Raw genomic sequence first — 25,740 nt, forward strand, 5'->3', positions numbered from 1 at the left:
CCCAGTGTGAATTCGCTGGTGCCTCAGCAGGGTGGATAACTGAGTGAATCCCTTCCCACACTCCATACAGGTGAACGGTCTCTCCCCAGTGTGAATTTGCTCGTGCCTCAGCAGGGTGGATAACTGAGTGAAACACTTCCCACCTACAGGTGAATGGCCTCTCCCCAGTGTGGACTCGCTGGTGTATGGTGAGTTCAGATAAACGCCTGAACCCAGTCCCACAGTGAGAGCACCTGAACGGTCTCTCATCAGTGTGAACACGTTGGTGTGCCAGCAGGTTGGATGAATTAATGAATCCCTTCCCACACTCAGGGCAAGTGAACGGTCTCTCCCCAGTGTGACTAAGCCGATGTGTTTCCAGGTCAGATGGGTAATTGAATCCTTTTCCACAGTCTCCACATTTCCATGGTTTCTCCCCACTGTAACTGCATTTATGTTTTGACAGGCCAGATGATCGGCTGAAGTCTCATCCACACACAGAACACGTGTATGGTTTCTCCCCACTGTGAACGGTGTTTTTTCCTTCCATGTTCAAAATCCGATGATATTCAGGTTACGATAAATTGGGTGAGTCCATCAGATCCTGATGTGGTGTTTTGTTTCGCTGCCCCAAATTAAAATCCTCCCCTTCTCATACCCTGTGGAATTGATTTAGAACAGAAAAAAGGGAGTGAGAGAGAACCCACAAAAACAGGTTGTGAAATTGAGCTGAATGAATCTGGGAATTTGTGGGGCTGGCACTGGGAAAAAGTGACCATGAAAACTGCTGGATTGTCATAAAAACCCAACTGGTTCACTAATGTCCTTCAGGGAAGGGAAGCTGCCACCCAGTCTGGGCCTACACAAGACTTTGGACTCCATCAGAGTAAATAGAGAGAGAGGTGGGAGAGGCACTGGATAAAGCAGAGGGATAAACTCTAAATCTCCATCCCTAGAAGGACCAGCGTAGCAGGTGTATGTGAACACCATCACCTCCTAGTTCCCCTCCAAGTCACACACCGTCCTGACTTGTCTGACATCCAGAACTGGATTAACAGAAATTTCCTCCATTTAAATATTGGGGCGACTAAAGCCATTGTCTTCAGTCCCCGCTACAAACTCCACTCCATAGACACAGGCTCCATCCCTCTACCTTTCTGGGTGATGGAGTGGAGTGGAGCTCTGGGAGATAATCAGCAGATGAGAAGCGCCAATAAATACAGGCTGGGGATTCGAGTGAGGCCTCCCTTGCTAGAGGTCAGAGCAGAATGGACTTGCAGGAGACAATGGGGAACTGAGGAGCACCAATAAATACAGACCGGGGATTTGAGTGAGCAGCGCCAATAAACACAGACTGGGGATTTAAGTGAGGAACGTCTTTAAACACAGACCGGGGATTTGAGTGAGGATCGCCTATAAATACAGACCAGGGATTTGAGCGAGGAGCGTCTATGAATACAGTCTGGCGATCTGAGTGAGAAGCGCCAATAAATACAGACCCGGGGTTTGAGTGAGGAACGCCCACAAATACAGGCCAAGGTTTTGAGTGAGGAACGCCTATAAATACAGACGGGGATTTGAGTGAGGAGCGCCTATAAATACAGACAGGGAATTTGAGTGAGGAGCGCCTATAAATACAGACCAGGGATTTGAGTGAGGAACGCCTATAAATACAGATGGGGATTTGAGTGAGGAACACCTATAAATACAAACTGGGGATTTGAGAGAGGAATGTCTATAAATACAGACTGCGGATTTGAGTGAGGAACATCTAAAAATACAGACCGGGGATTTGAGTGAGGAGCGCCTATAAATACAGACTGCGGATTTGAGTGAGGAGTTCTTATAAATACAGACCGGGGACTTGAGTGAGGAACGCCTATAAATACAGACAGGGGATTTGAGTGAGGAACGTCTATAAATACAGACAGGGGATTTGAGTGAGGAACATCAATAAATACAGGCCGGGGATTTGAGTGAGGAGCGTCTATAAATACAGGCCGGGGATTTGAGTGAGGAACGTCTAAAAATACAGATGGGGATTTGAGTGAGGAACGCCTATAAATACAGGCGGGGGATTTGAGTGAGGAGTGTCTATAAATACAGACTGCGGATTTGAGTGAGGAACGCCTATAAATACAGACGGGGATTTGAGTGAGGAGCGCCTATAAATACAGACCGGGGATTTGAGTGAGGAACGCCTATAAATACAGACAGGGGATTTGAGTGAGGAATGTCTATAAATACAGACCGGGGATTTGAGTGAGGAACATCAATAAATACAGGCCGGGGATTTGAGTGAGGAGCGTCTATAAATACAGACCGGGGATTTTGAGTGAGGAACGTCTAAAAATACAGATGGGGATTTGAGTGAGGAACGCCTATAAATACAGACTGGGGATTTTGAGTGAGGAATGTCTAAAAATACAGATGGGGATTTGAGTGAGGAACGCCTATAAATACAGGCGGGGGATTTGAGTGAGGAGTGTCTATAAATACAGACCGGGGATTTGAGTGAGGAACATCTATAAATGCAGACTGGGGATTTGAGTGAGGAGTGTCTATAAATACAGACCGGGGATTTGAGTGAGGAATGTTTATAAATACAGACCGGGGATTTGAGTGAGGAACGTCTATAAACACAGGCTGGGTATTTGACTGAGGAATGCCTATAAATACAGACCGGGGATTTGAGTGAGGAGCGTCTATAAATACAGGCTAGGGATTTGTGTGAGGAATGTCTATAAATACAGACCGGGGATTTGAGTGAGCAGTGTCTATAAATACAGATCGGGGATTTGAGTGAGGAACGTCTATAAACACAGACCGGGGATTTGAATGAGGAGCGTCCGCAAATACTGTCTGGGGATTTGTGTGAGGAACGTCTATAAATACAGACTGGGGATTTGTGTGAGGAACGTCTATAAATACAGACTGGGGATTTGAGTGAGGAATGTCTATAAATACAGACTGGGGATTTGAGTGAGGAGCGCCTATAAATACAGATGGGGATTTGAGTGAGGAACGCCTATAAATACAGAGCGGGAATTTGAGTGAGGAGCACCTATAAATACAGGCGGGGGATTTGAGTGAGGAGTGTCTCTCAATACAGACCGGGGATTTGAGTGAGGAACGCCTATAAATACAGACCGGGGATTTGAGTGAGGAACATCTATAAATACTGACCGGGGATTTGAGTGAGGAACGTCTATAAATACAGGCCAGGGATTTGTGTGAGGAACATCTATAAATACAGAGTGAAGATTTGAGTGAGGAGTGCCTATAAATACAGACCGGGGATTTGAGTGAGGAACGTCAATAAACACAGACCGGGGATTTGAATGAGGAGCGTCCGCAAATACAGACGGGGGATTTTAGTGAGGAGCGTCTGTAAATACAGACCGGGGATTTGAGTGAGGAGCGCCTATAAATACAGACCAGGGATTTGAATGAGGGATGTCTATAAATACAGACCGGGGATTTGAGTGAGGAACGTCTATAAATACAGACCGGGGATTTGAGTGAGGAGCGTCTATAAATACAGATGGGGTATGTGAGTGAGGAACGTCTATAAATACAGACCGGGGATTTGAGTGAGGAACGCCTATAAATACAGACCAGGGATTTGAATGAGGGACGTCTATAAATACAGACCGGGGATTTGAGTGAGGAACGTCTATAAATACAGACAGGGGATTTGAGTGAGGAGTGTCTATAAATACAGACGGGGGATTTGAGTGAGGAACGTCTATAAATACAGACCGGGGATTTGAGTGAGGAGCGTCTATAAATACAGACTGGGGATTTGAGTGAGGAATGTCTATAAATACAGACCGGGGATTTGAGTGAGGAGTGCCTATAAATACAGGCGGGGGTTTTGAGTGAGGATCACCTATAACACAGACGGGGGATTTGAGTGAGGAACGTCTATAAATACAGACGGGGGATTTGAGTGAGGAACGTCTATAAATACAGACGGGAGATTTGTGTGAGGAACGTCTATAAATACAGACGGGGGATTTGAGTGAGGAACGTCTATAAATACAGACGGGGGATTTGTGTGAGGAACGTCTATAAATACAGACGGGGGATTTGAGTGAGGAACGTCTATAAATACAGACCGGGGATTTGAGTGAGGAGCGTCTATAAATACAGACGGGGTATTTGAGTGAGGAACGTCTATAAATACAGATGGGGTATTTGAGTGAGGAATGGGCTGTTTCACTGTTGCAGCTGCTGTGAGGCAGCAGGAGAGGGGGGAAAGAGGCAACTGTGATGTCACAGGAAGCTGGTACATTGATTGGTCGGTAAGTGTTCAGTCTAAGGGACAGTATGTGAGAAACCAGCTTAGGACAGGCAAATTCAGGTAGATCTATAAATAAAAATAACTTTACAATAATAAACCAAAATTTGAAAACTTTAAAATTCAAATAAAACAACAAAGATTTTAAACAAGCAATAAAATAGAGTTACTTAAATAAACATCTAATACACATCCCTTGTAGTTAAGAAGCATATAATCTTTAGTTGTCAGTGGTACTAGCATTCAGTAAACACAGTAAATTGTAGCATACATAGGAAGAAAGTAATTAAAGTAAATTAACTAAATAACATATGTTAGAATGGTAGGACAGGGGTTATGTTGCAGCTGTAAGATGTGGGAGCTTTTGGATGCCAAGGCGATCCATGACAAACACGTCTGCAGGAAGTGTAAGCAGCTTGAGGAATTCTGGATCAGGATTATTGATCTGGAAACCGAAATGCAGACACTGTGCAACATAAGGGATGGGTTGAGTGCAATGCCTGACTTGGCGGCTGCGACGAAGGGCGGTGCGTCCCGCAAGGCATCGAAACAGTAGCTGATTAAAGTCACCAAGAAGCTGCCTAAGAAGCAAAGAAAATCTCGCAAGCAGAGCTATTCCATCTACGTGTACAGGGTGCTGACCCAGGTCCACCCTTCCACCAGGATGTCGTCCAAGGCCATGAGCGTTATGAATTCCTTCGTTGTCGACATTTTCGAGCGCATCGCCTCCAAGGCGTCGCACCTCATTCACTACAACAAGCGCCGCACCATCTCGGCCCGGGAGATCCAGAGCACCGTCCGCCTCATGCTGCCGGGGGAATTGGCCAAAAACGCCGTCTCCGAAGGCACCAAAGCGGTCACCAAGTACACCAACTCCGTTTAGGAAGACAATTCTAAAGATTATAAGGGATGGTGAGAAATACCTGGATACTTTGTTCCAGAAGACAGTCACACCTCTTAGAAGAGGGTCATCTGTTTTGATCAGCAGTGAGGGACAGGAGGATGTGACTGTCAGTGAGGCAGGTAATGGGACTGAGCAGGCAGTTGTGGAGGAGTCTCAGACTTTGCAAGTGTCAAGCAGGTTTGAGGTGCTCACAACCTGTGTGGATGAAAGTGAAATGTGCAAGGTGGATGAGCTGGCTGGCCATGACACTGTGGTACAGGAAGCCATTCACGCAGGGGGAACAAAAATGAATGTAGTGGTAGTAGCGGGAAGTATAGTGAGGGCATTGACACTGTTTTCTGCAGCAAAAAGTGAGAGTCCAGATGACTATGTTGCTTGCCCAGTGCTAGGGTTCAGGACATCTGCTCAGTGCTGGCGAGGGACTTGCAATGGGAGGGGGAGAATCCAGTTGTCGTGGTCCATGTACGTACCAATGACATAGGTAGAACTAGGAAAGAGGTTCTGTAAAGTCAGTATAAGGAGCTAGGTACCAAATTATGTAGCAGAACCTCAAATAATCTCTGGATTATTACCTGAGCCACTTGCAAATTGGCATCGGGCAAATAAGATTAGAGAGACCAATGCGTGGCTCAAAGATTGGTGTGGGAGAACTGGGTTCCGGTTTGTGGGGCACTGGTATCAGTGCTGGGACAGTGGGGGCTGTACCGTTGGGACGGTTTACACCTGAACCGTGCTGCGATGAGTGTCCTCGCAAATCGCATAGCTAGGGAAGTAGAGAAGGCTTTAAACTAAACAAGAGCGGTGAGGGATCAAGTTTGGGTAGAGGTAGCAATTCAAGGTGTAGAGTCAAGACAGGAGAGCCAAATAGTAATATGAGAAATGAGGTCAGAGAATGACAGGAAAGGACTGAGAGAAAAAACCTAAGAATAAATCAACAATCAAGACTAGATGTTACAATGGTAACAAAAAGACAAGACTGAAGGCTCTCTATCTGAATGCACGTAGCATTCAAAACAAAGTAAATGAATTGATGACCCACACAGAAGTAAATAAATATGATCTGATTATAATTATGGAGACGTGGCTGCAGGACAACTAAGGTTGGGTCCTTAATGTTGAGGGGTACATGACATTCAAGGAGAATAGGAAGCTGGGTAAAGGTGGTGGGGTTGCATTGTTAATCAAAGAGGGCATTGGTGCAATAGTTAGAGATGACCTTGGATCAGGAGATCAGGATGTAGAATCGGTTTGGGTGCAGATGAGGATTAGTAGGGGAAAAATAGTCATTACCAGGAGTGGTTGACGGGCCCCTAACAGCAGCCATAGTGTAGGACAAAGTATTCAAGAGAAAATATTGTGTGCTTGTGATAAAGGGACGGCAATAATCATGGGTGATTTTAATCTACACAATAACTGGAAGTATCAGATTGGCAGTAATAGCCTGGATGAGGAGTTCTTAGAATGCTTTTGAGATAGTTTCTTAGAGCAGCATGTTCAGGAGCCAATCAGAGAGCAGGTTATATTTGACGTGGTATTGTGTAATGTAACAGGATTAATTAATGGCCTCAGAGTAAGGGCACTGCTAGGTAGCAACGAGCACAATATGGTTGAATTTTACATCCAGTTTGAAAGGGAGAAGAGTGGGTCAAAGACTAGTATCTTAAACTTAAATAAGGGCAACTATGTGGGGATGAAAGCTGAGCTAGCTGAAGTGAACTGGGAAACTAAGCTAGAGGATAGATCAATCGAGAAGCAGTGGCAGACATTTAAAGGGATATTTCAAAGTATTCAGAATGAGTACATCCCGACCATAAAGAAAAAATATAAAGGGAGGACCCATCATCTGTGGTTAACTAAAGAAGTTAAGGAAAGCATCAGCTGAAGGAAAAAGCATACAACTCTGCAAAGATGAGCAGCAGGACAGATGATTGGACAGAATTTAAAGAACAGTAGGAAATGGCTGAAAGGTTAATCAGGAGAAAGAAATTAGAGTGTGAGAGGAAGTTTTCTAGAAATGTAAAAATGGATAGCAAGTGTTTCTACAGGTGCTTAAAAAGGAAAAGAGTGAGCAAAGTGAGTGTTGGTCCTCTAGAGGGTGACAGTGGGGAGTTAATAGTAGATAAGGAAACGGTGGAAGAATAGAATAATATTTTGCTTCTGTGTTCAATATAAAGGATACAAAAAACATTCCAGTAATAGCTGCAAATCAGAAGGTTACAGGAGAAAGGAACTTGGTGAAATTGAAATCACTGGGGAAATGGTACTGAGCAAATTGAAGGAGCTGCCGATGTCAAGTCTCTGGGACCCAATGAACTAAATCCTAGGGTCTTAAAAGAGGCGGCTAATGCGGTAGTCGGTGCGCTGGTGTTAATTTTCCAAAATTCGCTCGATTCTGGAAAGGTTCCGTCAGATTGGAAAGTAGCAAATATAACCCCTCTATTCAAGAAGGGAGGGAGGCAGAAAACAGGAAACTATAGGCCAGTTAGCTTGACGTCTGTCATGGGGAAGTTATCAGAATCAATAAGGAGGTTATAGCTGGGCACTGAGAAGAGCTCAAGGCAATTGGGAAGAGTCAGGATGGTTTTATGAAAGGAAAATCATGTTTAACCAATTGATTGGAGTTTTTTTGAAGGAGTAACATGCGCAATGGATAAAGGGGACCCTGTAGACATACTCTACTTGGATTTCCAGGAGGCATTTGAGAAGGTGTCACATCAAAGATTATTACGGAAAATAAAAGCGCATGGTGTAGGGGGTAACTTATTAGCATGGATAGGTGATTGGCTGGCTGGCAGAAAGCAGAGAGTATGTGTAAATGGGTCTTTTTCTGATTGGCAGAATGTGACGAGTGGAGTCCCACAGGGGTCTGTGCTGGGGCCTCAACTTTTTATGATTTACATCAATGACTTAGATGAGGGGAGTGAAGACATGGTCGCTAAATTGGCACTTGGCAATAAGATAGGTAGGAAATTATGTTGTGAAGAGGACATGAGGAGGTTGCAGATGGATGTAGATAGGTTGAATGAGTGGCCAAAGATCTGGCAAATGGAGTGAAATGTGGGAAAATGTGAAGTTGGTCATTTTGACAGGAAGAACAAAAAAGCAGAGTATTGCTTAAATGGAGAATGGCTGCATAATTCTGAGGTGCAGAGGGACCTAGGTGTTCGAGTAAATGAGTCACAAAAAGTTTGTATGCATGTACAGCAAGTAATTAAGAAGGCTAATGGAATGCTATCCTTTGTTACGAGAGGGGTTGAACATAAAAGTAAGGATGTTATGCTTCAGTTATACAGGACCACACCTCGAATACTGTGTGCAGTTTTGGTCTCCTTATAGATGCATTGGATGCAGTTCAAAGGATGTTCACTAGATTGATATCTGGAATGAGTGGGCTTTCTTATGAGGAAAGGTTGGACAGACTGGGCTTGTTTCCACTGGAGTTTAGAAGAGGGAGGAGTGATTTGATTGAAGTATACAAGATCCTGAATGGCCTTGACAAGGTGGACGTTGAAAGGATGTTTCCTCTTGTGGGTGAGTCCAGAAGTAGGGGGCACTGTTTCAAAATTAGGGGGTCGGCCTTTTAGGACAGAGATAAGGAGAATTTTTTCTCTCAGAGGAATGTACGACTTTGGAACTCTCTGCCTCAGAAGGCGGTGGAGACGCGATCATTGAATATTTTTAAGACACAGGTAGATAGATTCTTGTTAGGCAAGGGAATCAAAGGTTATCAAGGTTAGATGGGAATGTGGAAATTCAAACATAGGAAGATCAGCCATGATCTTATTGAATGGCACAGCAAACTTGAGAGGCCAAATGGTCTGCTCCCGTTCCTATTCCATATGTTCTCATGGTGTCTCTCCAGTGTGAATTCGCTGGTGTATTCGCAAGTGGGATGACTGAGTGAAACCCTTGCCACAAACGGAGCAGGTGAATGGTCTTTCCCCAGTGTGAAACCGCTGGTGCCTCAGCAGGCCGGATGGCGAGTGAATCTCTTCCCACACACGGAGCAGGTGAATGGTCTCTCTCCAGTGTGAAACCGCTGGTGTATTCGCAGGTGGGATGACTGAGTGAGTCCCTTCCAACTCTCAGAGCAGACGAACGGTCTCTCCCCAGTGTGAATTCGCTGGTGTGTTCGCAGTTTGGTTGAGGAAGTGAATCCCTTCCCACACTCAGAGCAGGTGAATGGCTTCTTCCCACTGTGAACTCGCTGGTGTCTCAGCAGCTCAGATGACTGAGTGAATCCCTTCCCACATTCAGAGCAAGTGAATGGTCTCTCCTCAGTGTGAATTCGCTGGTGTTTAGCAGGTTGGCTGACAGAGTGAATCCCTTCCCACACTTGGAGCAGGTGAACGGCCTCTCCCCAGTGTGACTGCGTCGATGGATTTCTAGCTGGATTGGGTAATTGAATCCTTTCTCACAGTCCTCACATTTCCACAGTTTCTCCATAGTTCAAGTGTCCCTGTGTCTCTCCAGGTTTGATGATCATTTGAATCCTTGTCCACACATAGAACACGTGTACAGTTTCTCCCCGCTCTGAATGGTGTGATGTTATTTCAGGCTGTGTAACTGGTTAAAGCTCTTTCCACTGTCAGTTCACTGGAACACTCTCATTCGGGTGTGTGTGTGTCTCGGTGCTTTTCCAGACTCACTGATGTTTGAAATCTTTTCCCACAGACAGAACAGACAAATATTTCTCCTTCCACATTCAAAGATGATAATATTCACATCCTGATGAATTGAGTGACTCTGTCAGATCTTGATGTGATGTTTGGTTTGAGTTCCCCCTCTGTAAATCCTCCCCTTCCAATACCCTGTAAAAGGAGTTTACAAAAGTGACCACTATAAGAACAGGATAGAAATTCAGAGCAGACAATTCTCATTTCTATGGAACATTATTTCCTGCCTTCTTCTCCCAAAGCAGCAAATTCCCATCCCACACACTCTCCCTCCTCCCTGTGCTGAAGCCAAACAGAGTTTTGGATAATTCTTCCTGTATCTTTTTAACAAATTTGTCCAACTGAAGATAACAATATGTTTCATAATTCAATTCAGTCATTACTCATGACTAAAACATTAATCTGAAACCCCCTGACTGACCAGACAGAATAGCAGATCTTAACCTTGTGTCCAAAACTTACTGTGTGGAGATTTAATGAGTGATCATGAAGGCGGTTTCTCCATACGTCCCATGGTTTCCTTCCTTCCTTCTCTCCCTCTCTAACTAAGTTAAACCTGCGATCAGTCTCATGGTCTATTCTGGTTCCTGCTTCTCTTCCTGATGACTAATTAACTCCAATTAAACACTGAGAAGACTGAAGACACTGTTTTCAGTCCCTGCTCCAATCTCCAATCTCTAGATACCAACTCCATCCTTCTCCCTGGGAACAGTCTGAGATTAAACCAGTCTGTTCATAACCTCGGTGTTACATTTGATCTCAATCTGTGCCGTCACTAAGATCGCCTCTTCAACATCACCCGCCCTCACCCCGTCTCAGTACATCTGCTGCTGAAACCCTAATCACAGCCGTTGTTAGCTCCAGACTTGAATGACTATCCCAACACACTCCTGGCTGGTCTCCCACATTCTACTCTCTGTTAACGTGAAGCCATCCAAAGGCCTGCTGTCCATGTCTTCACTCGTAGCAAATCCTGTTCCTCTGACACCCATTTGCTTCCTGACCTGCCTTGGATCCCGGTCAAGCAACAGCTTGATTTTAAAATTCTCATCGTTGTTTTCAAATCCCTCCATGGCCTCACCCTTCCTTATCTCTGTAATCTCCTAGAGCCCCACAACCCTCCGAGATATCTGCACTGCTCGAATTCTGATAGCTTGTACATTCTCCATTTTAATCGCTCCAGCATTAATGACCTTGCCTTAAGTTCCCAAATTCTGAAATTCTCTCCCTACACCTCTCCCTCTGTCTACCACATTTTCCCCCTTTAATACACTTGAGTATTGTTAAAAAAAGAGACATTCTGTTGAAACCTTTTCTCTTGTACTCATCAGGACAGGCGCAAGAACATCAAATTTGAAAGATTATCAGTCGGGCTCATAATGTGACTCACTTATGCTTGCTAGAAGCTGCATATATTCATACACAGGGAACTGTCCACTGCAGACAGAAGGAGCATGTCCAGGGATGGGGCCATTTGTTTAATTAAACAAAAGCATGGAGGACGATAACTTTTTGGTGTATTCTCCATGGTAATGCATTGACCAATCAGAGCTGACTGGCCAACCAGTCAACATCCTTTCCTTGTGCAGCATAAATTGTTATTTGCTGAGAAATTTGTTTTTTTTGCATCTGTCCGGATGAGTGCAACATGAAATATCAGCAATATGTCTCCCTTTTTCAGCAATACTTAAATTCTGTACTGCTGAGTGACTGTGGGTTTATAATTCTATTGCTGCTGATCCTGGTGTACACACATTTTATGAACGTCTCCCTCGGGCTGTTGCTCATTGTCCCCGTGAGGATGGCGGCTGCGCATGCGCCCTGTAGCACATTGACCCATCAAGATGGCGGCCGCGCAGGCGCCAATCTCCACATTGCCCCTATAAAGATGGCGGCCGTTAACTCGGGCATTTCTCCCGCAGCGCCGAGCAAACCCGGGGATGGTGGCTCCTTATTGAGGGGTTGGGGCCGGTACCGTGAGTTTATGAAGCTTCCAAATTCATCCGCCGGCCCTATCTCTGTTCACGCGTTTATTTTCGGTTCTGGATTTGCACTCGGCCTTTGTTAAACCCGCATTTTAAATCCGCTGGCTGGAGCTCCCTTACCGCCTGTCTCCACGGACTGCGCATGTTCCGACTTCAAATGATTGGCGGCAGCTCCGGACCAATAGGAAAAAGGGAGGGATTGGAGGACCGAGCGGGAGCAGCTGATCCTCCAGCCAATCGGAGTGAGAGGGGCGGAGCCTGCCGGGAGTGGAGCATGCGCAGTGTGAGCGCGGGACCGGGACGAAGGCGGTGGACTTTTTTTTCCCAATAATTGATATAGATTTTTCTTTTCCCACCTATTTCCATTATTTTTAAATGTATTTCCATCCATTGTTTTATCTCTACCTTTTATCCTATTTCGATCCCTTCACCCCACCCCCACTAGGTCTATCTGTACCTTGCTCGTCCTGCTTTCTACCCTTAATTAGCACATTCCTTAGATAATATCACCACCTTCAACACCTCTTTGTTCTTTTGTCTGTGACATCTTTTGGTTATCTCCACCTTTCACTGGCCCTCTATCCAGCTCGACTTGTCCCACCCCCCTTAAACCAGCTTATATTTCACCTCTTTTCAATTTTTACTTAGTTCTATTGAATAGTCATATGGACTCGAGACGTTAGCATCTGCTGAGAGGAACACAGTTGTCAGACCTGCTGAGTTTTTCCAGGTATTTTTGTTTTTGTTGCGGTGGAATTTAAAGTCCAGCGGGTGAGAAAGGGCCGAGTGCAGGAGAGGAATGGAGCCGGAGGGTGGACTGGGAGGATTAACAAACACCCGGTGTAGGACTCCAAACCCGGATTAGAAACTCCCGTAGCCCAGTTTATACCGAGTGTTTGGAAACTCCTTTTACAGGGGGTTAGAAGGGGAGGATTTACACACAGCAAACTCAAACTAAGGGAAATATTTGTCTCTTTGGATTGACCTGCTGAAACACATTGAATTCTCACTGGCGAGAGGCTGTTCAGTTGCTCACAGTGTGGTAAGAGGTTCAGGACATCATCCCACCTGCTGGGACACCATTTACACTGACAAGAGACCTTTTAATTTAAGTGTGAGAAGTGCTTTAAAAGGTGTGGGGAACCTTGCGTGGAAATTTGCTAGTGCTGTCGGTGGGCTCTTAAACTAATTTGGTATGGGGGTGGGATACTGAGTGGAGGTATAGTAGGGGGTGATGTACAGACAAGTATATAAGAAAAAACAAGTCAGTCTGGAAGGCAGAGTGTACAAAGTCAAGTTAAGGCACAAGGCAACATGGCAAGGCTGGATGACATTTATTTTAATGTAAGGAGTGTTGTGAGTAAGGCAGATGAGTTGCAGATGCTGATTAACAAATGGGGATATGATATCATTGCTATCACGGCGACATGGCTGAGGGAGGGGCAGGACTGGCAGCTCAATATTCTGAGGTATAGAATCTTCAGGTGAGACAGGAAGGGGGCAGAGGTTGTAAAAGAGATGGTGGTGTCACAATATTGATCAAGGAGTCAATTACTGCAGTAAGGAGGGATGGTATCTTAGAAGGTTCCTTAAATCAGGCCGTATAGGTAGAACTTAAAAACAGAAAGGGGGCAATCACATTGTTGTGAGCATCCTATAGACCCCCAAACAGTCAGGGAGAGATAGAAGGGCAGATATGTAGGCAAATCTCAGAAGTGTTAAAATAATAGGGTAATAATAATCGGGGATTTCAACTTCCCCAATATTAAGTGGGATAGACAAAGTGTGAAAGACTTTGAGGTGGCAGAATTCTTCAAATGTATCCAGGCGAGATTTTGAAGCCAGCACATAGAACGTCCTACAAGAGAGGTGCTGGACCTATTAGAGAACAAAGCTGGGCAAGTTGTAGAAGTATCAGTGGGGGAGCAGTTCAGTGATAATGACCATAACTCAGTAAGATTTAAGTAGTTATGGAAAAGGATGAAGACGGATAGAAAATAAGGGTTTTGAATTGGGGAAGGCCAATTTCAATATGATAAGACAGGACCTGGCCAATGTGGACTGGGAGCAGCTACTTGCAGGAAAATCAACATCAGAGCAGTGGGAGTCATTCAAAAAGGAAATAGTGTGCAGGGCCAACATTTTCCCACAAAGGACCAACAAGTCCAGAGAAACCAGGATGTTGAGGAATTGACAGGATTAGATAAGGGGGGTAAAAATGGAAGCTTATGGTACATACCGAGGGCTCAAAACAGCAGGAGCCCTTGATGGGTAGAGAAAGTGCCGGGGGTTACTTAAAAAAGAAATTAGGAAGGCAAAGAGGGGGCATGAAAAACACAGCTGGGTGAAATAAGTTAAAATCCAAAGGCATTTTATAAGTATATTCAGGGAAGAGGATAACCAGGGAAAGATTAGGGCCCATCAGGGACCAAAATGGCAAACTGTGTGAGGAGCTGGAAGATGTAGATGAGGTTTTAAATGAGTACTTTGCATCTGTATTAACTAAACAGAAGGACGATGTGGGTATAGAAATCAGGGAGAGGTACTGTGATATACTTGAACAAATGAGTATTGAGAGGGAGGAGGTATTAGCGGTTTTATTGGGCCTTAAAAGTGTAATAATCCCCAGGCCCAGATCAGATGTATTCCAGGTGCTGTGGGAGGCAAGGGAGGAGATTGCAGGGGCCCTGACATTAATTTTCAAATCCTCTCTGGCCACAGGAGGGGTGCCAGAGGACTGGAGGACAGCTAATGTGGTGCCATTATTAAAGAGGAATGGTAGGGATAAACCAGGGAGCTAATAGGCCAGTGAGTCAAACATCAGTGGAAGGAAAACTTTTGGAAACATTGAGGGACAGAATTAATCCCCACCTGGAGAGGCAAGAATTAATCAAGGATAGTCAGCATGGCTTTGTCAGTCAGAGATCATGTCTAACAAATTTGATTGAATTTTTCAAGGAGGTGACTAGGTGTGTAGATGAGGGTAGTTCAATTGATGTAGTCCACATGGAATTCTCTAAGGCTTTTGACAAGGTCTGGCCTGGGAGACAGGTCCAGAAGATAAGAGCCCATGTGATCCAGGGCTATTTGGCAAATTGGATCCAGAATTAGCTCAGTGTCAGGAGGCAGAGGGTGATGGTCAAAGGTTGTTTTTGTGACTGGAAGCCTGTGTCCAGTGGCGTACTGCAGGGTTCAGTGCTGGGTCCCTTGTTGTTTTTAGTGGACATTAATGATGTAGACACGAATGTAGGAGGTATGATCAGTAAGTTCACAGGTAACACAAAAAAATCACTAGTGTGGTAAATAGCGAGGACCCTTAGACAACAGGACGATATAGACGGGCTGGTCAGATGGGCAGAACAGTGGAAAATGGAATTGAAAATGAAAACATGTGAGGTGATGCATTTTGGGAGGACTAACTAGGCAAGGGAGTACATGATGAATGGTAGGACCCGAGGAAGTACAGACCCTTGGTGTGCATGTCCATAGATCCTTGAACATAAGAACATAAGAACCAGGAGCAGGAGTGGGCAATTCACCCCCCTCGAGCCTGACCCGCCATTCATTACGATCATGGCTGATCTCATTTTGGCCTCAACTCCAATTTCCCTCCCTCTCCCCATAACCTTTCAACCCATTACTAATTAAGTCCGTGTGGTGAAGGTGCTCGCACAATGCTGTTACGTAAGCAGCTACAGGTTATTCACCCAGCGATGAGGAAGGGACATTGATATATCTCCAAATCAACAACAACAATTTGTGTTTATATCACACATTTATTGTTATATAGTTTACCAAGACATTTCACAGAAATGTTAGAAACCATGGAGATACTCAGGCAGGTGGCCAATAATTTGGTCAAAGAGCTCGGTCTGAAGGAATATCTTAAAGGATGCAAATGAGGTAGAGAGGCGGAGAGGTTTAGGGAGGTAATTCTAGAGTATTAGAAACTGACAGAATGGCAACCAGTGATGGAATTATTAAAATCAGTAATTCTCGAATTCAAGAAGAGCAGATATCTCGGGGGGATTGTGAGGCTGGAGGAGGTTACAGAGATAGGAATGATCACAACCATGGAGGAAAACAAGGATGAGAATGTGAAAATTTAGGTGCTACTTAAATGAGTGCCTTCAAATCGTTTGTATAGTTTGTGAATGGCTGTGGGCCAAGCACTGATCCTTGTCGTATCCCACAAATAACTGCCTGTCATCCTGAGAATGAGACATTTACTCCGACTCTGTTTTCTTTCTGTTCACCAATTCTCAATCTATAACAGGATATTACCCTAATCCCATGCACTTGAATTCTGTTTATTGACATCCTGTGCTTTGTTTAGTAACCTTCTTTCTCTGTCTCTCCCACTCCTCTCTCTCTTTCTCTCTCTGTCACATTGAATTCTCCAGCCCAGCGAGTTGTGGACGGTCCATCATTGAATATATTTCCGGCTGAGATGGGGAGATTTTTGGTCTCTCAGGGAGTTGAGGGATATGGGGAGTGGGTGGGAAAGTGGAGTTGAAGCCCAAGATCAGCCACAATCGTATTGAATGGTGGAGCAGGCTCGACAGGGTGTTAGGACTTCTCTTGTTCCTATTTCGTATGTTCTTATGGAGGCCAGAGTCTTGTGTAGGCCCAGACCAGGTGGCAGGTTCCCTCCCCTGATGGACATTAGTGAACCAGTTGGGTTTTTATCACGATCCAGCAGTTTTCATGGTCATTTTTTCCCAGTGCCGGCCCCACAAATTCCCAGATTCATTCAGCTCAATTTCACAACCTGCCTTTAAGTTTTTGTGGGTTCTCTCTCACTCCCTTTTTCTGTTTTAAATCAATTTCACAGAGTATTAGAAGGGGAGGATTTGCAGTCGGGAAACTGAAACTAAACATCACATCAGGATCTGACGGAGTCGGGTAATTTATCTTAAACTGAGTATCTTCAGATTCTGAACATGGAAGGAAAAAGCACCGTTCACAGTTGGGAGACACCGTACACGTGTTCTGTGTGTGGACGAGGCTTCAGCCGATCATCTGACCTGACGGAGCATAAATGCAGTCACAATGGAGAGAAACCATGTAAATGTACGGACTGTGGGAAGAGATTCAAATCCCCATTGGAACTGGGAACGCATTGGTGCACTCAAACTGGGGAGAGACCATTCACTTGCTCTGAGCGTGGGAAGGGATTGATTCAATTAGCCAACCTCATGGGACACCAGCGAGTTAACACAGATGAGACACCTTTTAAATGCCCACAGTGTGAGAAGTGCTTCAAAAGTTCTGTGGAACTAAAGTCCCATCAACATGTTCACGCTGATGAGAGACCGTTCAGGTGCTCTCACTGTGGGACTGGGTTCAGACGATCATCTCAACTCATCACGCACCAGCGAGTCCACACTGGAGAGAGACCATTCACCTGCTCCGCATGTGGGAAGGGATTCAATCAGTCATCCCACCTGCTGCTGCACCAGGGAGTTCACACTGGAGAGAGGCCATTTACCTGCTCCGAATGTGGGAAGGGATTCAGTCGGTCATCCGACTGGCTAAGGCACCAGAGAGTTCACACTGGAGAGAGGCCATTTACCTGCTCCGAATGTGGGAAGGCATTCAGTCGGTCTTCCAACCGGCTAAGACACCAGAGAGTTCACACTGGAGAGAGGCCATTCACCTGTTCCGAATGTGGGAAAGGATTCATTCAGTCATTCAACCTGCTGCTGCACCAGAGAGTTCACACTGGAGAGAGGCCATTTACCTGCTCCGAATGTGGGAAGGGATTCAGTCGGTCATCCAACCTGCTGAGACACCAGCAAGTTCACAAGTAACTGCCGTGATGGGATTTTGCTCTTAATAACATTCAGGACTGAATTATGTTCATTATAGTGTGTTTCTGTAGACATTAATAAACTCCAGCCCGCTTAGATAAAAGTCAAATAAATCAGCATTGTGTTAAACACAATGCGTTGAACCTTTTTAATATTTTTAACAAGTTAGTTGCTTTTTGATGTTAATAAACTCCAGCCCAGTTACAGATTCTGTATAAAATTGGAATAAATCAGCTTTGCGATGAACAGTTGAGTCATTTTGATATTCCTAGCACAAGTTAGTTCCTTTTGAAGGGCTCTCCCTCTCCCCTGTCTCCTCCATCCCCACCTCCAGCAACAAGTGCGAGGAGCTCATGGAGCTTCTTTGTCACTAAGATTGAGACAATCTGATCTGCTGCCTCTGCTGCTTCCCTCCCTTCCACTAGCCCACCGGGACAAACTATCTCTAAAGATCCCCCTTGTCCGAGCCTGAACTCGTGATTAAATGACAAAGGGGATGATGGTGCAAGGCAGCATTGGGTGATAATGAGACAAGGAAATAAACTAATGGGACAAGTGGAGAAACAACACAGGCCCAGAGGAGGGATAAATGGTAAAAGAAGAACCATTACCAGCACCTACTGTCAGAAAAAATGGGAGCAATGGTTATGATCTGAAATTGTCAAAATGAATGTTGAGTCCAGAAGGATGTAAAGTGTCCAATGAAAGATGGGCTGCTGTTCCTCGAGCTTCCATTGAGCTTCATTGGAACAGTGCAGGAGGCCGAGGTCAGAGTGGGAGTGGGTGGAGATTAAACTGGTAAATGACCAGGACCTCAGGGTCACACTTGGGGACTGAAAGGTGATGTTCCACGAAGCAGTTACCCAATTGGGATTTAATCTCCTCAATGTAGAGAAAACCGCACTGTGGTCAGTGAATAGACAATACTGAATAGCAAGAAGTACAAGTAAATCACTGTGCCCCTTGGAAAGTGTTTGGGGTCCTGGAATGTGGGAAGGGAGGAGGTGGACGGGTGCTGCTGCATCTGCTGTGCTTCAATGGAAATGATTCACAGTGATGTTCATAAGAACACAAAAAATAGGAGCAGAGTTGGACTAAAAGGCCCCTTGAGCCTGCTCCACCATTAAGTGTTCTTCCAGCTCAACTTCACTTTCCCATCCTATCACCATATCCCTTAGTGCCCAAATATTTATGGATTTCCATCTTGAACATATCAAGATGGAGAACAACAGACTCTGTGCATTTCCCAGATTAATAGTTGCACTAACAGGGTGCATGTGAATTACAAATTCACCTCTTCACTGCTTGGTAATCATGTTAAATGAGCTTTACACTGGCCCCATGCTGAAATCTAGTCATTCTCTGACAGGTATTCTTAATGGCATGATTAGTAAATTTAGAATGAAAAATACCCTCTGCTTTACTGTAAGGCTGAGAGACAACTTTGTAATTGATTCATAATGTCACAGGCCGGCTCATTAGATCTGCTCATTTCATCTAATCTTATTTTCAGCTAATGGGAGAATGGCTGAAACAGGGGATGGTGAATAACAGCTCGAAATCACAGTCCCCTCTCCCGAAGCCATAATGATCCATACAACATACAGGAATTTGGGATAATGTGACTTTGATGCTCAGATTAGCTCTGCCTCCATATTATAGGAAGGAGCGAAGCACTGGGGATGGTGCAAAAAAGATTTACTGGAATGATGCCAGAATTGGAAAATATGTCAAATTCACAAAGATTTAACAGATTGAAAAGTTTTTCTCTGGAAAAGAAAGTGAGGGATGACTTGACTAAGGCCTTTAAGATAATGAAAGGGGTTGACAGCGTAGACAAATGGAAGAGTTTTCCACTTGGAGATTGTTGAGAATAAATATACGTTAGTCATCAATAAATCTAATGCACAATTCATATGCAACTTCTTCAATCAGAGATAAAAGCAGAAAATTATGGAAATACTCAGCACATCCAGGAGAATCTGTGAATTGAGAAATAGAGTTAAGTTTTCAGGTCTGCTCACTGATGCAGTGCAGTTCTGATGGAAAGTCACAGCCCTGAAATTTAAATACATCTTTCACTCTCCACAGACACTGCCAGATCTGCTGAAAATTCCAATATTTTGTTTTTTTATTTCAGATTTACAGCACCACTTTTCTCTAACTGTGGTTGAGAATGTAGAGCACATTCTTAGAAGGGTTTGAGATCCCAGTGTGAGCTGAAACTCATGTTGCAAAATCACACCATGAAATCACACCAGCTGAATGTGGAAATGGATTCACCTCGTTATTCCATTTTCTGACGCAGCAGCACAGTCATACCTGTGGGAGACCATTCAGATACTTCATGTATGCAACCCTTTGCTCACTGCCCACCTGCTAACACTCCAGTTTTAGAAGGTCAAAGGATTAGATCCATAATTGCTACATTCCAACTGACAAGACAGAGTTTCAGTAGTCAGAATATGGGAAGAAAAATCATTTATCTGCGCCGCTGCTGAGACTCCAGTGAGTTCAGATCTAACTGTCAGGGTTTGTTCTGTTGTTAATTACACCCAGGACAGAACTATGGTGGAGGGGCCGTGCACTATGGTTGCCATATCAATATTAATAATTTTATATATTGGCCCTATGGCGTCAATCATCATCGGATCATGAAACATAATTATCTTATCAGAAAAAACCTTTCAATGGCGGTATGTTTACCCAGGATTCAGTGGGGGGCGGAATGTGCTCTATCCTCACGACAGGCGGTCCTCGCGCTCGCGCAGTAGATGGCAGTGACTGATACATGCGCATTGCGATCTCTGACTGGAGCATGCGCAGTACCATCTGTACCTGGAGCTGATGGAAGACGTTGAGAAATGGCGAACACAGGCGAGTAAAAGGAGCCGGTGAGTGGGGGAGGGATGGAGGCGGCGGAGTGGGCGGGGAGGCTTCATGAAGACCTTGTGAAGTTCTGAAATCTTGAATAAGAAGCTACCGGTCCTGCGGTTACTCCGAATGGAGAGGAGACAATTCTGACCCGCGTCTCCTCTCGGAGACAGGCCCGAGTTAATAACCGCCATCTTCACAGGGGCAATGTGCAGCAGGGCGCATGCGCGGCCATCCTGGTGCAGGTAGCAGGAGGAGAGGATATTGTGTATTTCTATCCTGGACTGACAGGGATGGATTTTGGAAACTCCTTTTCCAGGGGGTTAGAAGGGGAGGATTTACACACAGCAAACTCAAACCAGGAGAAATGTTTGTCTCTTCTCAATTTCTATGTTGGACTGACGGTTAGTGTTTTTGTAAATTTCTGATACTGGATCTTAGAAGTGGAGGGTTGACAGATGGGAAACTCAAATCAAACATCAATTCAGATCTGGCAGAGTCACTCGATTCGTGAGGACCTGAATATCATCGGCCTTTAAGTCTGGAAGGTAAACAGTTGGCCTGTCTGTCTGTGGGGAAAGATTACTTGTAAAAGAAAGAATAATTAACTGGGGAAAGCCAACTTCAATAAGGTGGGAATGGATCTGACCCAGTAAAGTGGAATCAAAGGTTGGCAGGAGAAACTGTAATTGAGGAATGCGCTGCCTTAAAGAGGAAATAGATCAGTCATAGTAATGACATATTCTTACAAATGAGGAAGGTGTGGCCAACATATCCACAGCTCACTAAATAAGAGAAGAGATTAAGATGAAGATGAATAAGTCTGCTAACAGAGATATCAGGTGGCTAATACAACCGAGAGACAGGATAAAGAAAGAATATTCAGAGAGAAATTGGAAAAAGAAAGTAAGAGAAGCAAAGAGAGAGTATGAGAAGAGACTGGCAGCTAACATGGCAGGAAATCAAAACGCTTTCTCTGGCTGATACCTAGTAACAGGGTGGTAAAAGGAGAAAGGGGCTGATTAGGGATTTAAACAAAGGTGATTTACCCATTGGGACAGGGGGCATGGATGAGGTATAAATGAATATTTGGCATCTGTCTTTACCAAAGAAGATGATGCTGCACAGGTCATGGTTAAAGAGGAGGTAGTTCAAACACTTGTGTTTAATATTGATAAGGAGAAGGTATTATATAGGCTGTCTGATAAAGTTGACAAGGCACCTGGATTGGATGAGATGTATCCAAGGATACTGAGGGAATTCAGAGTGGAAATTGTGGAGGCACTGACCATATTATTCCAATCTTCTTCAGACCAATGAGTGGTGACAGAGGACAGGAGAATTGCAAATCATACACCTTTGTTCAAAAAGGGTGTAATGATAAGCCCAGCAACTACCAGACCAGTCAGTTTAACCTTGGGAGTGATAATTCTGGACAAAATAAATAGTCACTTAAGCAAATGTGGGCTAATTCAGGAAAGCCAGCACAAGTTTGTTAAGGGAAAATCATGTTAAATTAACTTGCTTAAGGTTTTTCAAGAGTTAACAGTGTGGTTGATGAGGGTAATGCTGTTAATGTGGTGTACATGGTCTTCCAAATGGCATTAGGTAAAGTGCCACATAACAGACTTGTGAGCAAAGTTATAGCTCATAGAACAAAATGGGCAGCAGCAACATGGGTACAAAATTAACTGAGTGACAGGAAACAGAGAGTAATGATTTTTCAGAATGGAGGAAGGTTGAAAGTGGATTTCCCCAGGAGTCAGTATTAGGACTCCTGCTCCTATGACCTAGACCTTGGTGTTCAGGCACAATTTTGAAATTTATGGGCACAGACTGTGTAGAAGGTCCTTTCTCTGGTGGACCCTAGTGAACCAGTTGAGTTTTTGTGACAATCCAGCATCTTTTGTGGTCACTTTATCCTCGTGCCGGCCCCAGAAATTCCCAGATTCATTCAGCTCAGTTTCACAGCCTGCCTTTGTGTTTTTGTGGGTTCTCTCTCACTCCCTCTTTCTGTTTTAAATCAATTCCACAGGATATTAGAAGGAGAGGATTTGCAGTCAGGAAACTGAAACCAAACATCACATCAGGATCTGATGGAGTTGCACAGTTTATCGTAGGCTGAATATCATCGGATTTTGAACATGGAAGGAAAAAGCACTGTTCACAGTGGGGAGAAACCATACACGTGTTGTGTTTGTGGACAAGGCTTCAGCCAATCATCTAATCTGGCAGGACATAAATGCAGTCCCAACAGGGAGGAAATGTGGGGACTGTGGGAAGGGATTCAATTACATGGAAAGACATCGGTGCAGTCAAACAGCAGAGAGACTGTTCATCTGCTCCGAGTGTGGGAAGGGATTCACTCGTTCATCCTACCTACGGAAACACCAGCGAGTTCACACTGACGAGAGATCTTTTAAATGCTTGGACTTTGGGAAGTGCTACAAAAGTTCCTGGGAACTGATGTCCCATCAACGTGTTCACACTGACGAGAGACTGTTCAGCTGCTCTTACTGTGGGACTGGGTTCAGGCGATCATCTCATCTGACAGTGCACCAACGAATTCACACTGGGGAGAAGCCATTTATCTGTTCCAAGTGTGGGAAGGGATTCACTCAGTCATCCAACCTGCTGAGACACCAACATGGTCACACTGGAGAGAGGCATTTCACCTGTTCAGAATGTGGGAAGGGATTCACTGATTCATCCCATCTGTTGACTCACCAGAGAGTTCACAGTGAGGAGAGACCTTTTCAATGTCCAGACTGCAGGAAGTGCTATAAAAGTTCCGGGGACCTGGTGTTCCATCAACGTGTTCACACTGACGAGAGACCGTTCAGGTGCTCTCACTGTGGGACTGGGTTCAGGCGATCAGCTAATCTTATTTCACACCAGCGAGTTCACACTGGAGAGAGGCCTTTCACCTGCTCCGTGTGTGGGAAGGGATTTACTCAGTCATCCAACCTCCTGAAATACCAGCGAGTTCACACTGGGGAGAGACCGTTCACCTGCTTTGAGTGTGGGAAAGGATTCACTCAGTCATCCAACCTGCTGAGACACCAGCAGGTTCACGAGTAACTACAGTGATTGAGTTTTGCAACTGAACCATGTTTCACTGGGGTCTGTTTCTGCTGATGTTAGTAAACTCCAGCCCAGTTATAGGTGTTAATGTCCTGGATAAAAATAAAATCATTAAGCTTTCTATTAAATAGAGGATATTGAATCTTTTTACGATCCCTAAGACATTAGTTCCTTTCGAAGGGCTCACCCTCTCCCCTGTCTCCTCCATCCTCACCTCCAACAACAAGTGTGAGGAGCTCATGGAGCTTCTTTGTCACTAAGATTGAGACAATCCGATCAGCTGCCTCTGCTGCTTTCTCCCCTTCCACTAGCCCATCGGGACAAACTGTCTCTAAAGATCCCCCATGTCCGAGCTCTGAACCCACATCTTTCTCCAGTTTCTCTCCCATCTCCCCTTCCTGCCCTCTCAGAGCTCACTTTGCCCATGAGACCCACCTCCTGCTCCATCGACCCTATTCCCGCTAAACTGCTGATCACCCAATTTCCCCACGTTCACTGATATTGTTAATGGCCCTCTTTCTTCAGGTACTGTCCCTGTCACCTTCAAATCTGCCATCATCACCTGTCCTCAATAAAACCAACACTTGACCCCACTATCCTATTAAACTCCCGCTCCAGCTCCAATCTCCTTTCGCTCTCCAAAGTCCTGATCACCTCCCAAATCCATGTCCACATTTCCCAGAACTCCATGTTTAAATCCCTCCAATAATATCTCTGTCCCTGTCACGGTATCGAAATAGCTCTTCCCAAAGTCACCAATGACACCCGATGTGAATGTGACAAAGGAAAACTCCCTCATTGTCCTTCTCGGCCTGTCCACAGCCTCTAACAACGTGGACCAAACCGTCCTCCTCCAATGCCTCTGCACTGGTGGCCAGCTGGGTGGGACATGATGAAACAATGTACAAATAATTCAAGGGCTGACTGACTTCAAGAAATAACCGGGCAGACAGGGAATGTCACCGTTACAACAAGGAGAGTCCGTGGTTTCAGTGAATGAGCCGACAGAAGGGTGTTGTGGAGTATCTAAAACACTCGACATGAGTCAGCTGTGTGATGGAAAAGCAACATTAACGACAAATATGGGGATACAGGAGAGCCTCAAAGACATCTCATCGATACAAGTTTCTCCCGTATGTTTGGAGTATTTTGTAGACATTACAGCATTGATCATGATTACAGACTGAACCGTATGCCCTTGTTTATAATTTCGATCCTGTACGTTCATGCCTATGTAGAAATGGTCTGCACCCATAGCTGGTTCCTCTGTTATTCCCCTCCCACCCCACACCACAAGTGCACTCCCTCTGACATTCACGACTTTCTAGCTCCTTCTCATTGTCTCCCTTTCCATCAACAATCAGCAAATTGATTTTTTTAACAATGTAAAAATAATGTCTAACCTTGTAATCCCGACATTAGCAAGAAGTCCCCTTATGTCCCCGTTGGACATCTGTCCATTCGACCATACCCTAATCCTTCTGTTAGTCCTAAATTAATTATGTCAGCCAGGCTAAGCTGAATTACTAACTTGAAGCATCTATGTGTTAATGACGCATTCCCCCCTTTCAAGGGTTAGGACAGTTTAGGAAGAAGGTTCATATTGTCATCATTAGGAACAACTGATCTCAAAGACAACCTCTTGTAGTGTGTGTGGAGGGGGTGTGCTGAATCAGGTTTAAATGGGTTAAATGATATATGTTTTCTATATTAGACAATCACATTAAAATCTGGCGCTCAGATGGGGATATGGATTTGTGTTAGGTGGGAAGATCGGGATCAGTGTATTACTCCAGGAAGCCTGAAGATCAGAGGGACAGTATTTCAGAACTGATTCCTGTGATAGCAGCAATCCCATTGCTGTCTGTGAAAAAGACCGATGGAAATATTTAAAATGGAAATCATAGGCATGTTGGAGGATGATGTACACAAGGAATTTGTGAACCACCTGAGGATAATAGTGAGGTGAAAGGAATGGATCTGGAAAGCAGCAGACACTTCATGTTGCTCCAGGAGAAGAGGGCCTGTTTGATTAGATGTCAGGTTTTACACAGCACACGGTCAGCCTGTGGTTTCACCCTGGATGAAGGATCTCCGAATCGTACCATTCACATCACTGGAT

The 25,740-nt window shown here is 44.7% G+C and overlaps 1 protein-coding gene across 1 annotated transcript in view; it reads left to right on the forward strand.

Moving 5' to 3' along the window:
• Positions 1 to 23,615, forward strand: part of LOC144673672 (uncharacterized) — a 38,867-nt gene extending 15,252 nt beyond the window's left edge. Inside the window, exons 3-6 of the mRNA XM_078535398.1 lie at positions 5,001 to 5,146; positions 16,895 to 17,648; positions 22,712 to 22,800; positions 22,850 to 23,615. Coding sequence (XP_078391524.1) covers positions 5,001 to 5,146; positions 16,895 to 17,648; positions 22,712 to 22,800; positions 22,850 to 23,615 — 1,755 coding nt within the window. The remainder of the gene's footprint in view (positions 1 to 5,000; positions 5,147 to 16,894; positions 17,649 to 22,711; positions 22,801 to 22,849) is intronic.
• Positions 23,616 to 25,740: the final 2,125 nt, after the last annotated feature.

Source organism: Cetorhinus maximus, unplaced genomic scaffold (genome assembly GCF_964194155.1).
Source record: "Cetorhinus maximus unplaced genomic scaffold, sCetMax3.hap1.1 HAP1_SCAFFOLD_431, whole genome shotgun sequence".
Lineage (NCBI taxonomy): Eukaryota > Metazoa > Chordata > Chondrichthyes > Lamniformes > Cetorhinidae > Cetorhinus > Cetorhinus maximus.